Source organism: Schistocerca nitens, chromosome 10 (genome assembly GCF_023898315.1).
Source record: "Schistocerca nitens isolate TAMUIC-IGC-003100 chromosome 10, iqSchNite1.1, whole genome shotgun sequence".
NCBI classification, from domain to species: Eukaryota; Metazoa; Arthropoda; class Insecta; order Orthoptera; family Acrididae; genus Schistocerca; species Schistocerca nitens.
Window position 1 is genome coordinate 82,120,865 of NC_064623.1, and position 14,877 is coordinate 82,135,741.

The window sequence follows — 14,877 nt, forward strand, 5'->3', positions numbered from 1 at the left end:
TCAGATCTCTTTGAGGAACGTGCTACAGTTCTCGGAAAACTGGGTCGTCACGAACAGGCACTGTCAATCTATGTCAGTGTTCTCGGTGATGTGGAGCAGGCAATGCGGTATTGTGATAAGGTAAGCAGGCACATGCTCCACTGATGCACTCTTGATACCAAAACGTACATTCTCTGCTGAAGTTCGTGCACCTGGCCATATTATTTAATTGCTATATAAAATGCGTGTTTGTGTTTTCTTTATTGTGATTATGATATGGGTTCAATTCAAAGAATAACTTTTAAAAGGAAAGTACTTTATGTCATAAAATGACCTATAACATTTGTGTCTTTAAGTGATACAAAGTAATTTTACAAACTGATGACAGTCTGTACAGATCTGTGTCGCCATTGCACTTAATTTTTCCCTTATTTTCTAGCATACATAGCAGTGCTGATGTACCATGAATTTTTCTACCTTCAAGAAATTTGTTGTTCAGTTTTACTGTTATGTATCATTACACTTGTTGCCAAGATCATTGTACATGTTTGATCGTCATCAAACGAGCCACTAATTTTTTAGAAGTGGCTGCCATTTCATTTCTGTCTGTATAATGTAATAATTGTATTACATGATGGAATAAAAAGGAGGGAAGTCGAAAACATCGGAAAATGAATTCTTTCTGTCTATATTGGACAGTACAAATACAGTGCGACCCCTAATGTGCTCTAGTCATTGTGAGCTTCACTCTTTAGTTTTATGAGACTGATGTATGTGTCACTACTACTGCCTTACTATGCAGTGTACACACACCGCTGCTAATACCGAACTATAATTAGCAGTGTCCTGCATGGTTGTCCATTTGATACAGACTAGGTTCCATAAATTCCCCTGCCTGAATATAGCAACATACAAGGGACACTGCCCATAAATTTTCCATATTGCTTTCTTTTTTTATATTGAATTTGAATGATGCCATTCCATTGTCCAGCATTTTGTTTCAGGCTCATAATGATGGAACCAGCTTACATTACCTGACTCAGTACTCATCAAAAAATCTTCTCCTTCTTTTCAAAGTCTCTGAAGAAAGTTTTGGGTGAAAGTTCATAACTGAACTTCGTGATATGAACTTCATCATATCTGGTCAGTAAACACAGGACCAACCAGGCATAAACTTCTCGATAAACCAAACATAGAGGCATTTCCTGCACTGCACTGCGCCCTGTTGAATTATTGTCTGATTTTATTCACAGTCTTCTCTAATTGATTTGTCAGCTCTTTCCTCATTGCACTCAGTGGAGATACATCAAGGATAACTATTATGAGGCTCATTTTTTAAGCTCGTGTTCCCATTTTCAAAGTGTTTCACCCCTCACACTGTTGCTGCCCAAGGGCCCATCTCCAAATACACATTATAGTCTGAGATGAATTTCAGCAGCAGACTTTCCATCTTTAACGAGGAATTCCACAGCAGCACGCTGTCCGAAACATTTCATAAATTTAGCGTTTGGTCACACGATTGAAGTTAACGACATAACTGTGTGTCCACACAGTGTAAAGGCTGTACACTACAACAGTGCAGATGTTTTCATCACATTGTTGGAATTTCAGCTGTAGCAGAACAGTTGCTTTTGCTTATTTGCTTCCAGCATGTGACTAAATATGCATGAATTTAAAATTATTGCATACTTATAATTCTTTCACAAACACAACACTGTAAATTTGAAAAGCACTTATCCTTAACATACGTAGGTATATTTAATATAAAACTAATAGAACAGCACTTTAGATTTTAATTTTGCCCAACTTCACGATTCAGTTCTGGACCATACGGATATTTAGCTGTAAGCTCTCTCTCGAGGTCTCGCTTAAATTTTTCACTCTCTGACCTTTCGAACTTGCTGGGTAAGGAGTTACAGTACGTGACTTCTTTTGTTATGTGGACTGCTTTCCATTAGTTGGACTCTTTTTGCTGTCTAGGTGAAAATCTTCCTTACTCCTTGCATTATAACCTAGAAATTGCATACCCTGCTAGTAACTTTCCTTTTCACTATTACTATTGTAACTTTCGCCGTGACTCTTGTAGCAGTGGTTCATTGAATAGTGCATCTAAATGTGTACAAATATTCTGTGCTGTAATCTCAATTTCGATGCGTATATTTATCCTTCTCTCTTTCCAGGTGTATAGGCAGCAGGCAGAGGGTGCCGATGAGGTGTACGCGATACTGATGCGCATGCTGGTGAATCCGCCAGAGAGCTGGCTTGTCGGTGTCCCGTCTCCACCGACCGTCCAGCCAGACCTGGAGGCTGCCCTCACACTACTGGAGCAGCATGCCAGCAAGATTCATCCTGTCAAAGTAAGTCTCTCTCTCTCTCTCTCTCCCTCTCTCTCTCTCTCTCTCTCTCAGGGAAAAAATGAGAGAATCATGGAAGATTAGAAAGAATGCTAAAATGAAGTGGAATGCTTAGTGTGGTCCTGAAGGGTCTCAACATAAATAATAATAGTAATAATAAATGGATTTTTTAAATTCCACCCATAAGGGGGTGAAATATGGGATGAAAGGGTTTTTGAAAAATGACAGTTATGAAGCTAGAACTACGAAAATTGGTGTTTGGTTTCTCAGTCAGAAATTAAAAAAATATGTATTTTGTCATTTTTGGAAAATTGACTGTGAGGGGGAGTAAAACAGTGGGTGAAAGTTTTTTTTTAAATAAATCATTTTTAAAGAACCGCTAAAGCATTTTGAAAGCTACACCTGTGGAAATCTAAGTTATCGCCTATTGATTTCTTTTTGTTCCCTTGTGTCAAACAAAATGTTCATGCACAGTGATTTTCATTAACCTAGAATATGCATCTGGTGACATAAAATGATTTAAGGGGATACGGAATCACCTATCCCCGCAATGTTAATATATGCCTACTATAGGGAACATTTTCTCACAAACTACTGGAGACAGAGAGGTAAAAATTTTACTGTATGTGCATTCATATGTTACAACAATACTGAAACAACAGTTTATTGTCAAAGTATTTTCTTACAGAGATATTGTACATTTATTTTTAAGTAAATTTTTTCCATCGCTTTTTACTAGACTATCACCCCTAAGTCTTTTGTAAATCAAGTAATTAAAAAATCGTTGTTTCAGTATGTAATAGGGACCTATGTCACTACGTCATAAAAATTTCAGACTTCTAGGTTGACCAGTACCTGAGATAATGTTCCTAGATGAAGTAAAAAGTAAACTTACGGGAAACGGAGAAAGAAGATTAAAACATTCCTGATCCGTAGCTAATACCCCCTTCACAGTCTTCATAATCATCTTCAAGTCTTCTTTTGGCACCCCTCTGCACCTGTCTTGCTTTTTTCACTAATGTCTTGATTATATTATCAGCATGCCTTAGTCTGTGCTGATCTAAAAAGAACATAGCACGTACCGTACGGGAACCAACACACATACCCAACTTTTGAAGGACCTGGCATTTAGTTATATTTCCAAGATTGAAGGTTGCCACAGCATCATACACACCAAAATGTAGTGTATTAATTCCGACAAACACTGTTTTTGGGAGACGATGCCATATCACACTATTCAAGCACTCGTTGGGGTTCTGCGTTTTTCCGTGAAGACATTTCATCAGAAGACTTCTGTCAGCCAGATCTCTGAAAATGGGCTTTATTTCTGCCATGATGGCTGATGGTAGACTGTGGTGGTGAATGTATTTCTCTCCTGTTGTTAGTCCCCTATTGTATTTACACCAGCTGTTTTCACCTTTGGGGCACAAACCATGTTGTGGATGCTCATCCGTGGATGCGGTGTGGAAATATAAAGCCCATATAGCTCTCCTCATTTCTTCAAGATTGCCTGTATTTTGCCTGATTGCAAGGCCATAGCAGTTCTGAATGTGGTCTATTATGGAATCAGTCAATCTTCCTCTGCCATCCAAGGTTTTCCCATCATCTAGTTTTTTCCCTTTCATAACTGATTTTAACCTTCTCAGCCTGGCACCCATTCTCTTCTGCACATGTCCTATACATTCAAGTTTGCTTATATTTACACTGTTCCCATATGGTTTGCTTTCCAAAACTTCTTTGAATGCTTTAGAGTCACCATCTCCCAGATATTTGACATAGCGAACATTATACCACTGTGAAGAGCGCAATACCCGATCTCACAAATATATAAAAATAAAATAGTTATAATTGTAGTAGAGCTATGTATGATACGTCATTTTAAAGAGGAAACATGGCAGAATATAATACGCCAATAAAAAAAATTCGATTTTTTAACCCAAAATCCGATTCCGTATCCCCTTAAGTGGTTTTAAATCCCCAGAAAAATAGATATAAGCTAAAGGAAAAGGCAGACAAGATATGTTACATGTAAGACCCAAGTTAGAGAAGTTATAATGAAATACCAAGAGAGAAGTGCTCAGGTTAAAATAGGCATAAGACAGGGATGTAATCTTTCTCTCCTACTGGTCAATCTGTACATCAAAGAAACGATGAAGGAAATGAAAGAAAGGTTCAAGGGTGGGATAAAAGTTCAGAGTGAAAGGACACCAGTGATAAGAATCACATGGCTATCTTTTGTGAAAGTGGTGAAGATGAACACATAATATCAGTTGAAAGTGAACCAAAGAAAGATAAAAATGTAATGAGGAGTAGCAGAAATGAGATTAGCAATAATTTTAACATCAAAAATGGGGACGACATATTAGGAAAAGGGTTGGAATCCTGCTACCTCAGGATCAAAATAAGACATACTGGATGAAGCTAGGAGGACGTAATAAACTGACTAGAACATGCAAAGAGGGTGTACATTGCTAAAAAAGTCTACTACTTTCAAATGTAAGACTAGATAAGAGGAAGAAATTTCTGGGAATGTCCGTAATAAGCTCAGCATTGTATGGTAGTGAATCGTGGCCTGGAAAAATTAGAAAAGAAGATAATAGAAGTGCTGCAGAAAGATGCAGGACTTTGTAGGATTGGAAAGGGAGGGAATATGTAGAAAAAAATGACTATAAGAAGTGAATGGATGCCAGGATGGGTTAAGGCATCAGGGAACAATTTCCAGGTGCTAGAGAGCTGTAGATGTCAAAAATTGTATGGGAAGACAGAGACAGGAATATCCAAGATCAGTGAGGGCATTAGGTACAAGTGCTACTCTGATACAAAGAGGCTGGCCAGAAGTAGTCATAATTGTCCACATCAAAACAGCCGAAAGACTGATTAAAAAAGGAGAAAGAGCAAATATTATTGTAAGTGGGTGTGAGCATCAGAAAAGTTCAACCTATGTAAAAATTTCTAACATTTATTTTTATTATGTTTTTTCCCATGACAGTAAAAGACAGTGCAAAATAAAATGTTGGTCCAAACATAGACATGATATGGATCACATTTCTTTGTCTCTTGGGAAACTTCTACATGTATGTCATGATACAATTTTGCCAAATTCATACTCCTGTAATGCTGCTCTTGAGCCGAGTGTAGTTTTATTCAAATTGCTTCTATTTGCATTTAGAAAGGTAGGTTGCAACTGAAAATGGATAGCTAAATAATTTTAATTCATTTTTGAGTCTACACAGGTCCTGAAAACCTCTCTAAAAAATCTGACAAAGCTGCATAATTTTTTGTAGATAAATATCAAAACACATATATAAGTAATTCTAGAGGTTGAAAAACATTAAAAAATGTTGTTTCTCTTGTACTGATCGTTTTAAATAAATGTAGTTTATCAGTTCATTAATTTTAAAGTATACTTTCACAATCAATATTTATGCCCCTGGTAATATCGGTTCAGCTTGCAGTGACTGCTAAGTTTAAAAATACTACCTGTGTTTATATTTAATGCGACCTTGGTGACTTTTGACATCACTAAGATGTCTCCAGCATTAGGAGATGGAACTTTAGTCACAGAAAAGTGCCTTAGACATCACGCTAATGCCAATAACAAACAAAAGTCACCAAGGCCGCATTAATTTTATCACACACACTAATAATAACTAGATCTTTACATCAGAAGTGTTCTATTAAAATAATTTAAATCTGACTTAATATTGGCGAGGAAGGCTGCGTATAAGCAACAGAACAAGGTGTGGTCACAGTGAAGTAGAGCCATCTGGAACAGCCTGGCATAAGGGAAAAGAAAGAGTAGATAGTGCTAACAGATATAATGCACATAATACACATAGCCATTACTTTGCAATGTGGAAATACTGTATGTTTTTCTTGAAACAGGCCCTGACGGCACTTCCGGATCGAGTCCCTCTGATCCGCATCAAGCACTTCCTCGAGTCGAGTCTGCAGCACAAACTGAGTGAGCGCAGAACGACACAGGTCCTCAAGGGTCTACTCTACGCTGAACATTTACAGGTGAGCTCCTTCGTGAAACTTATGACCGTGCCATTGGTGTGATGCTCTATATTAGGCATATACAGCTCACCAAAGAGTCAGGTAAATGCCTTTGTAAAAGAGCTAGAAGTTCTGTTAGACAATGCTTAATAGTAGCAGGTGATCTAAATATTAACACACTGAAAGAAAACTGTTAAGCAAGTAGTTTCAGTGACCCAATCAACACTTATGATCTAAATCTAGTAGTATGTAGTCCCAAAAGGTACAGTAAAGATATAGAAACATTTATAGATCTGTAATTACCAATATAGCACAATACAGACAAAAAGTACATTGGTGACCACCATGGGGTATTAGTAGAGGTATCAGATAAGATATCAATTTCAGAAAAATCTTTAAAGAGTTACAGCAAACAAAAGCAAGCAGACACATGGAGGCTACAAAGATTAATGCAATCTGGAGACTGGAGCAATATATACTAAACACTAAATGTAAATATGGTAAGGAAATCATTCACCAAAACATTATCCTGTTACAGACATCTTGTATGTCCATTAGTATGTAGGAGTACAAATTTTAAGTGCAATAAAAACTGGGTCAAGGCAGATGTAAAAGGAAAGAGGGAAGAGGTAAAAACTATGTATGAACAATCTCAGACAAGAAACTTCCTGGCAGATTAAAACTGTGTGCTGGACCGAGACTCGAACTCGGGACCTTTGCCTTTCGCGGGCAAGTGCTCTACCAACTTAGCTACCCAAGCACGACTCACGTCCCGTCCTCACAGCTCTACTTCTGCGAGTACCTCATCTCCTACCTTCCAAACTTTACAGAAGCTCCTCTGCGAACCTTGCAGAACAAGCACTCCTGAAAGAAAGGATATTGCGGAGACATGGCTTAGCCACAGCCTGGGGGATGTTTCCAGAATGAGATTTTCACCCTGCAGCAGAGTGTGCGCTGATCTGAAACTTCCTGGCAGATTAAAACTGCCTCGGAAGGCAAAGGTCCCGAGTTCGAGTCTCGGTCCGGCACACAGTTTTAATCTGCCAGGAAGTTTCATACCAGCACACACTCCACTGCAGAGTGAAAATCTCATTCTGGAATCTCAGACAAATTTAACAAGAGGAAATGGTGATGCCTATAGGGACAAGAAGAGATCATATAGAACCTGATTGAAGAAACCAAATCCAGTTATTACATAAACAATTACAGCTTCTAATGATGTCACAAAGACCACATGGTCACAAATAAAGAAAGAGACCAAAGATGTAGACATCTAAAACAGTAAGAACCTAACTATAAAGAAAAATGGTAAGGAAATCGAGGACTCTAAAGAAGTCAGTAGTATTTTAAAGAAACATTGTGTTGAGGTAGTGGACAAATTAATAAAGCGAAAACCCTCCTGACACAAAATACATACAAGACAAAAATTTGTTCCTTCTCCCAACAAATGAACCTGAATTAGTAAAAATAATAAACCAATTAAAAACAAAAAAAAATACTGATGGACTGGATAGTATATCTACTAGACTAATTAAATGCTACCTGCAGTGGATGGTAAACCTCCAAATTTTCTCTTATATACTTAGTAATAGTCCCAAAATACTTTTAAAAAAGTAAAGTGATCACTACTTTCATAGGAGGCAGACAGAAAGATCTAGGAAATTACCAACCAATAACTATTACATCTCTCTTATGTAAAATAATAGAATATGTAATTAAAGATACAATACAAAATTTTATAGAAAAATGCAATACTTTGAATGATGCACACTATAGGTTTAGGAAGGGTAGATCCACCAATACAGCAATAGCTGAATTTATTGCATTGAAACTAAGGTGATAGACCAACAAAAGAAAGTTTGTAGTATGTTTCTTGACTTTTCAAAAGCTTTTGATTGCGTGTGCCACAGTATATTATTTGAAAACCTTAAGTGTTATGGTATAAGGGAGAAAGCAGCCAATTCATAAAATCATTCATGGAAAATAGAGAACAGTTTGTAGAAACAACACAACATGTGAACAATACTATTGCAAGCATCAGTGCTGGGCTCACTACTTTTTATTTTGTATGTACATGATATGCCCAAAATAGTAGGTGAGAGTGCTGTCATGTATGCAGATGACACTTAATTTGTTATAAGTAGTGTTTCAATAGGCAACTTGTAAAAGTAAGCTTCTCTAAATATGGAAAATAGAAACAATTATTTCACAGGAAATAATCTGTTTTATAAATGTAAATAAAACCACATATATGCAAATACATGCAAACAAACCACCTAACTTGAACATATTACTGTCAAGCTTGGAGATGTTGCTCTAAAAGAGATAGACACTTATAAATTCCTGGGCATGACAGTGGACAGGTACCTGATGTAGGAGAAGCATATAAATAATAGTCATAAAGCGAGTTCATGTATATCTCTAATGAGGAAAATGTGAAGGACGATAAACACACAAACACTGCCAACAGTGTACTTTGGGCTAATTCATTCATAAATTTTGTACGGTATGCTGATCTGGGGAAATTCTACTAATGTGCAAATACAAAGAATACTAAAGCTAAAAAAGAAAAAGGCTGTAAGATGCATAAAAAAATTACCTCCAAGAGATTTCTGCAGAAATAAATTCGGGGAACTAAACATATCAACAGTGGTGTCGCTGTATGTATATGAAACAATTATTTATGGAAAAAGTAAACATGCTGCAGTGTTAAACATAGGTATTCATAACTATAACGCAAGAAATAAAAATGATTATCATGTTGAAGGAAGTTGGCTCAAATTAACAAAGAGCCTGTAAGAGCAGGATGCCTTCTATGCAATGGTTTGGCAAACTGTATAAAGATAATCGAAAGCATGCCTGCCTTCAAAAATAAACTGAAATGTCACTTGATTAAAACGTATCCATACATGTTTAAGAATACCTAGGGGCAAAAATTTAATGTAATGTTTCATATGTAACTCTGCAAATATGTAGGAAATTTTCAGAAAGCATAAAGTGATTTTAGTCTTTGGTAATTACATATGTACATAGTGTTTCTTTATTTAATTATTTTAGAGACTGTTTCTGAAGAAATAAGCCATTTTACTGATATATGCATATAATTATTTATTTCTGAAACTTGTAATTTTTCAAACTTCATGTGAACTTGTCCAATACCATTGTACAGAATGGTCCACAGACATAAATAAACAGATATGTGAGTTTGCAGGAGTAAGAGAGAGAAGAGAGAGAGGGAGAGAGAGAGTGTGTTTTATTTACATCTATAAGAAAGGGCACACTTTGAAATAGGATTAGTGTTTCATAACTGTAAGTAGGCAGTCCCTAAATTGTGTTTCAATTCTAATTTTGCAGGTGCAGGAGATGAGGATGCAGTACGAATCTCAGAGCATTACCATGACGGAGTTCAACGTGTGTCCTGTCTGTAAGAAGCGATTTGGAAATCAGAGGTAACTGCTTGTCTTATAGTGTTAGGTGTAATTCACCTAACAAAACATTACCAGTGCAAGAAATGGGAATTAATCACCTGAGCTGCAAAGAGTGGAAGTGAGGGTAGTTACGCTCTGACGTCTGTATGTATAAAATCTTTTATCTTTCCCTTTGCTTGTGACCTGTATTTGTAGTCTGCATCACATAGGAAGGCGAGTCTGCATCACATAAGAAGGCACTTCCCTGCAAAAGGGTGGAACGACAGGGAAGGGTGAAGGGGATGAAGTTTGTGTAAGCATAGCGACAGAGGCTGGGCAGACAAATTCAGTGTTGCCAAACTGTGTCACTGCGGACATAGATTGGGGTCATTTGTCCACAGTACATCATATTATATGTTCATATAATAGAGGGAAACATTCCAAGTTGGAAAAATATATCTAAAAACAAAGATGATGTGACTTACCAAACGAAAGCTCTGGCAGGTCGATAGACACACAAACAAACATACACACAAAATTCTAGCTTTCGCAACCAACAGTTGCTTCGTCAGGAAAGAGGGAAGGAGAGGGAAAGACGAAAGGATGTGGGTTTTAGGGAGAGGGTAAGGAGTCATTCCAATCCCGGGAGTGGAAAGACTTACCTTAGGGAGAAAAAAGGACGGGTATAACTCGCGCACACACACACACACATATCCATCCACACATATACAGACACAAGCAGACATATTTAAAGACCATCCTTTCGTCTTTCCCTCTCCTTCCCTCTTTCCTGACGAAGCAACCGTTGGTTGCGAAAGCTAGAATTTTGTGTGTATGTTTGTTTGTGTGTCTATCGACCTGCCAGCGCTTTCGTGTGGTAAGTCACATCATCTTTGTTTTTACATATATATTATATGTTCAAATCTACAGCAGAGATATCTTAATTCACATCTTGACAATGTCGTGCCTGCTGCTCCACAGCTATCATCGCATGACGTTCAAAGGCAACAACAGCTGACGTAGCTTCGTGAAGTCACCCGGTACAAATTTTCTCAAAAAAGATGACTGTCTAGTGACAAAGTCGGCGAAACTGGGTACAATATTTGCCACTTTAAAGTAATTTCGACTGTATTATAAGTAAAAATATAATATATAACAATATTAACTTCAAAATTAAGCTGAAATCGTTATATTTCCTTGATAAGTCCTTCTACTCCATGGAATTTTTTAAAAAAATGTGTAACTTTATGATGTGTAAGTGTGTTTGACTGCATATTAATGAAAATCACTGTAGGTAAGAACTGAATTATTGGTGGCAAAAGACTACTGCATAAATGGTCAGTATGTTTTCACATGTTTCACTGTCAAAGAGCATTATTAGATGAAACTAACTTGTTCGATATTACTGTGAGAGATTGCATTTATGATCCACGAAACAAGCAAACAGTTAACCATCTTTTCCAAATAACTCAAGGAAATATTAAACCATTGACACTTTGACAGGTAATGCTCCCTTACAATTTTAAAATGTATTCCAATTCATGCCTGGAAAATGACAGAGCGTTGCCTGTTGAAGTATCAGAATTTTTGACAAATTTACCCTCGACACAGTCTGGCGAGGTACTACAGTACATGCTGGGAAAAGCTTAAATATCACAACTAACAAGCTGCTTTTCCTTCGGTAGTATGTTGAAAATTATAATTAAGTCACTCACAGCAAGTGAATGTCTGCATACTTCTTAAATTCCCAATCAATAAAAGATAAGAAGAGATTTTTCACTCTGCAGTGGAATATGTGCTGGGGCTGAGAATGAGATTTCCTTTCTGAAATGGAGTTTGTACTGATATGAAATTTCCTGGCAGATTAAAACTGTGTGTCAGACTGAGATTCAAACTCTGGACATTTGCATTTCACAGGCAAGTACTCTATCCACTGTTAACCATTCAATTTCAATCTGCCACTAAAGTTTCGTGTCAGCACACACTCCACTGCAAAGTGAAAATCTCATCCCGTAAACATTCCCCAGGCTGTGGCTAAAACGTGTCTCTGCAATACTCTTTCTTCCAGAAATGCTAGTCCTGCAAGTTTCACAGCAGAACTTCTGTGAGTTTGGAAGGTAGGAGATGATGAGGTACTGGCAGAAGTAAAGCTGTGATGAAAGGCCATGAGGCTTGCCTGAGTAGCTCAGTTGGTAGAGCACTTGCCAGCAAAAGGTAAAATCCCGAATTCAAGTCTCAATCCGGCACACATCTTTAATCTGTTAGGAAGTTTCAACAAAGAGTCTGCATCATAATTCCATCATCATTGCTATCTGATTCTGTGCTTGAAACCTCTGATTGTATCGGGTGGTTCAAAAAGAGTCAGTTGTGTTATATCAAAGTAAGAAATCTATTTTTATAAAAAGCGCAAACAAAAAACATAAACACGTTCATCTAGGCTTCCCATTTCATGTACAAAAACTGAGAGGCATATGACCTCTACTGCACTAGCATGCAAGAACTCTGTCCATGAAATTCCCTATGACTGCATGACAAGATTCCGGATCCATTTTCTGACAACTCGTCGAATCTCCTCCTTCAAGTCATGGATGTTTTGAGCTTATTAGCTTACACCTCCGACTTGAGACAATCCCAAAGGAAGAAGTCTCAAACAGTTAAGTCACACGACCTTAGTGCCCAATTATTATCAGCATTGCGCAAAATGAGGTGATCTGGGAACTGCTTGTTGAACAACTGAATAGTTTCGCAGGAATTATGGCAGGAGACACCACCCTGCTGAATCCACAACTCTTCAATGTCCATTTCATCCAAATGAGGCAACAAAAACTCCCTCATCAACGCGTGGTATGGGTGTCAATCGACTGCCACAGATTGTCCTGCCTCATCTTCAAAAAAAGAAGGGCCGATGACGCCAACCGATCAAAAGCTGCACCAGACTGTCGCTCGTTGTGTATGCGCTTCCGCTTCTTGGATTGTGCAAGGATTTTCTGATCCCCGGATGCAGCAGTTGTGCTTATTCACAAAACCATTTAAGTGGAAATGTGCATCATCACTGAAGATGATTTTGTTTATGAAGCTGTTGTCCTCCTGTCAGAACCTAGTCAACAAACTGTCATCTCTTCTGGTGATCTGTCACTTTCATCTGAATTTTACAGGGCTGATAAAGGAGAGCATCCCAGAGAATTCTCCATACTGAAGAACAGCTTAAGCCCAATTGTTGGGAACAATGACAAATGATTTCGTTGGGCTAACAACCACACTGTCACAAATCACTGCAATTTTCTGCTGACTTCAGCCCAACGATGTCACCGAGGACTTGTAAGGTTTACTGTTGGACCTGTCTCAAAGAACTTTTTCATGACTCTGCAAACTGTTGATTCATTCAGTGCTTCATTATGCCCTAGAATCGCACAAAGTCATGTGACAGTTGCTGCATAACTTTTCCATTCAGATAAAACGTTTTCACGATTAGCATACGTTGTGCACAAGTGAACTGCTCCATGGTTAGACATCAAATGTGAGAAATTCAAACTGAGTCAACAGTCGGAATGTTCCTGGCAATAGAGAAAAACCAAAACAATGTCACCAACTGAAAAACAAAAATTTACCATACGTTTCAAAACTGGCCCTCTTTCTAAACCATTTTACGATGATAGGATCAAGGCTTATATCCATTTTCATCTCACTGTCAAAGTTTTCTTCCTGAAGCTTTCCTGGGTGCTGCACACACACCCCGTCCTTGCTGAATGAGAGATAATGGTTGTCCTTGCCTTAATTATATATGTGGTGTCTGTTCTTTCAGACACGTCCAAAGGAAAAACACAATTTTGACCCTGCAGTCACTATGAATCAAAGATCCAATGGAAGTAATGACATTAGTACTCGAGGGCATTGATTTATATGAATGGGGAAAGTGAGTTACGAGGCTAATGGGCAAGGGGCACAACATCAGTAGTGTGTGGTTAAGTTGAGAATTTGGGTCTGACAGGAGATGTGCTAGGGAGTCCGTGTAGTTGCAATGACCACTGTGTCCAGATGGAGCAACAGTCAGCACATCTGCGTAGTAAGCAAGAGACCTGGGCTCAAATCGCAGTCCAGCACAAATTTTTAACTCTTCCCATTGATTTAAATCAATGCCCTGTTGCAGCTAATGTCATTAATTCCAAGGTCATGGAACGTGTCAGTACATGAAATTACAACATAAAAGTAATAACAGATAAAAATAAAATGTTTATGCACCTAAAAAAAAAGACAAGCCATAAGTTTAAGTAAACGCAGTCAACAATGCAACAAGAATCAGCTTAATTTTTCAAGGAACTCTTCGACAAAATAGGAGGAGTGACCCCTGAGGAAACTCTTCAGTTTCGGTTTGAAAGCGCATGGATTACTGCTAACATTTTTGATTTCTAGTGGTAGCTTATTGAAAATGGATGAAGCAGTATACTGCACATCTTTCTGCACAAGAGTTAAGAAAGTCTGATCCAAATGCAGGTTTGATTTCTGCCCAGTATTAACTGAGTGAAAGCTGCTTATTCTTGGGAATAAGCTAATATTGTCAACAAGAAATGACAGTAAGGAATATATATGTTGAGAGGCCAATGTCAGAACACCCAGAATCATGAACAGGTGTCAACAAGAGGTTCATGAACTTACACCACTTATTGCTGGACCTGCCCGTTTCTGAACCAAAAATATCCTTTTATAATGGGAAGAGTTACCCCAACATATAATACCATACAACATAAGCAAATGAAAATAAGCAAAGTAGACTAATTTTCGTGTCAAACAAATACTCGCTTCAGGTACTGTCGAATAGTAAAAAGGGCAGCACTAAGTCTTAGAACAAGATCCTGAACATGGGCTTTCCACGGCAGTTCATTATCTTTCTGAACACCTAGAAATTTTAACTGTTCAGTTTCACTAATCATATGCCCATTCTGTGAAATTAAAACATCAGGTTTTGCTAGAAACTGTAAAAACTGAGTCTTGCTGTTATTTAGCGTTAAATTATTTTTTACAAGCCATGAACTTATGTCATGAACTGCACTATTTGAAAGCGAGCGAGCCAATGTTGTACACAACATCCTTTACTACCAAGCTAGTGTCATTAGATATTTTAGAGGTATCCGTAATACTAG

The 14,877-nt window shown here is 37.8% G+C and overlaps 1 protein-coding gene across 1 annotated transcript in view; it reads left to right on the plus strand.

Moving 5' to 3' along the window:
• LOC126210165 (vam6/Vps39-like protein) overlaps window positions 1-14,877 on the plus strand; it is a 106,641-nt gene that overhangs the window by 83,417 nt on the left and 8,347 nt on the right. Inside the window, exons 13-16 of the mRNA XM_049939320.1 lie at window positions 5-120; window positions 2,160-2,336; window positions 6,219-6,353; window positions 9,687-9,781. Coding sequence (XP_049795277.1) covers window positions 5-120; window positions 2,160-2,336; window positions 6,219-6,353; window positions 9,687-9,781 — 523 coding nt within the window. The remainder of the gene's footprint in view (window positions 1-4; window positions 121-2,159; window positions 2,337-6,218; window positions 6,354-9,686; window positions 9,782-14,877) is intronic.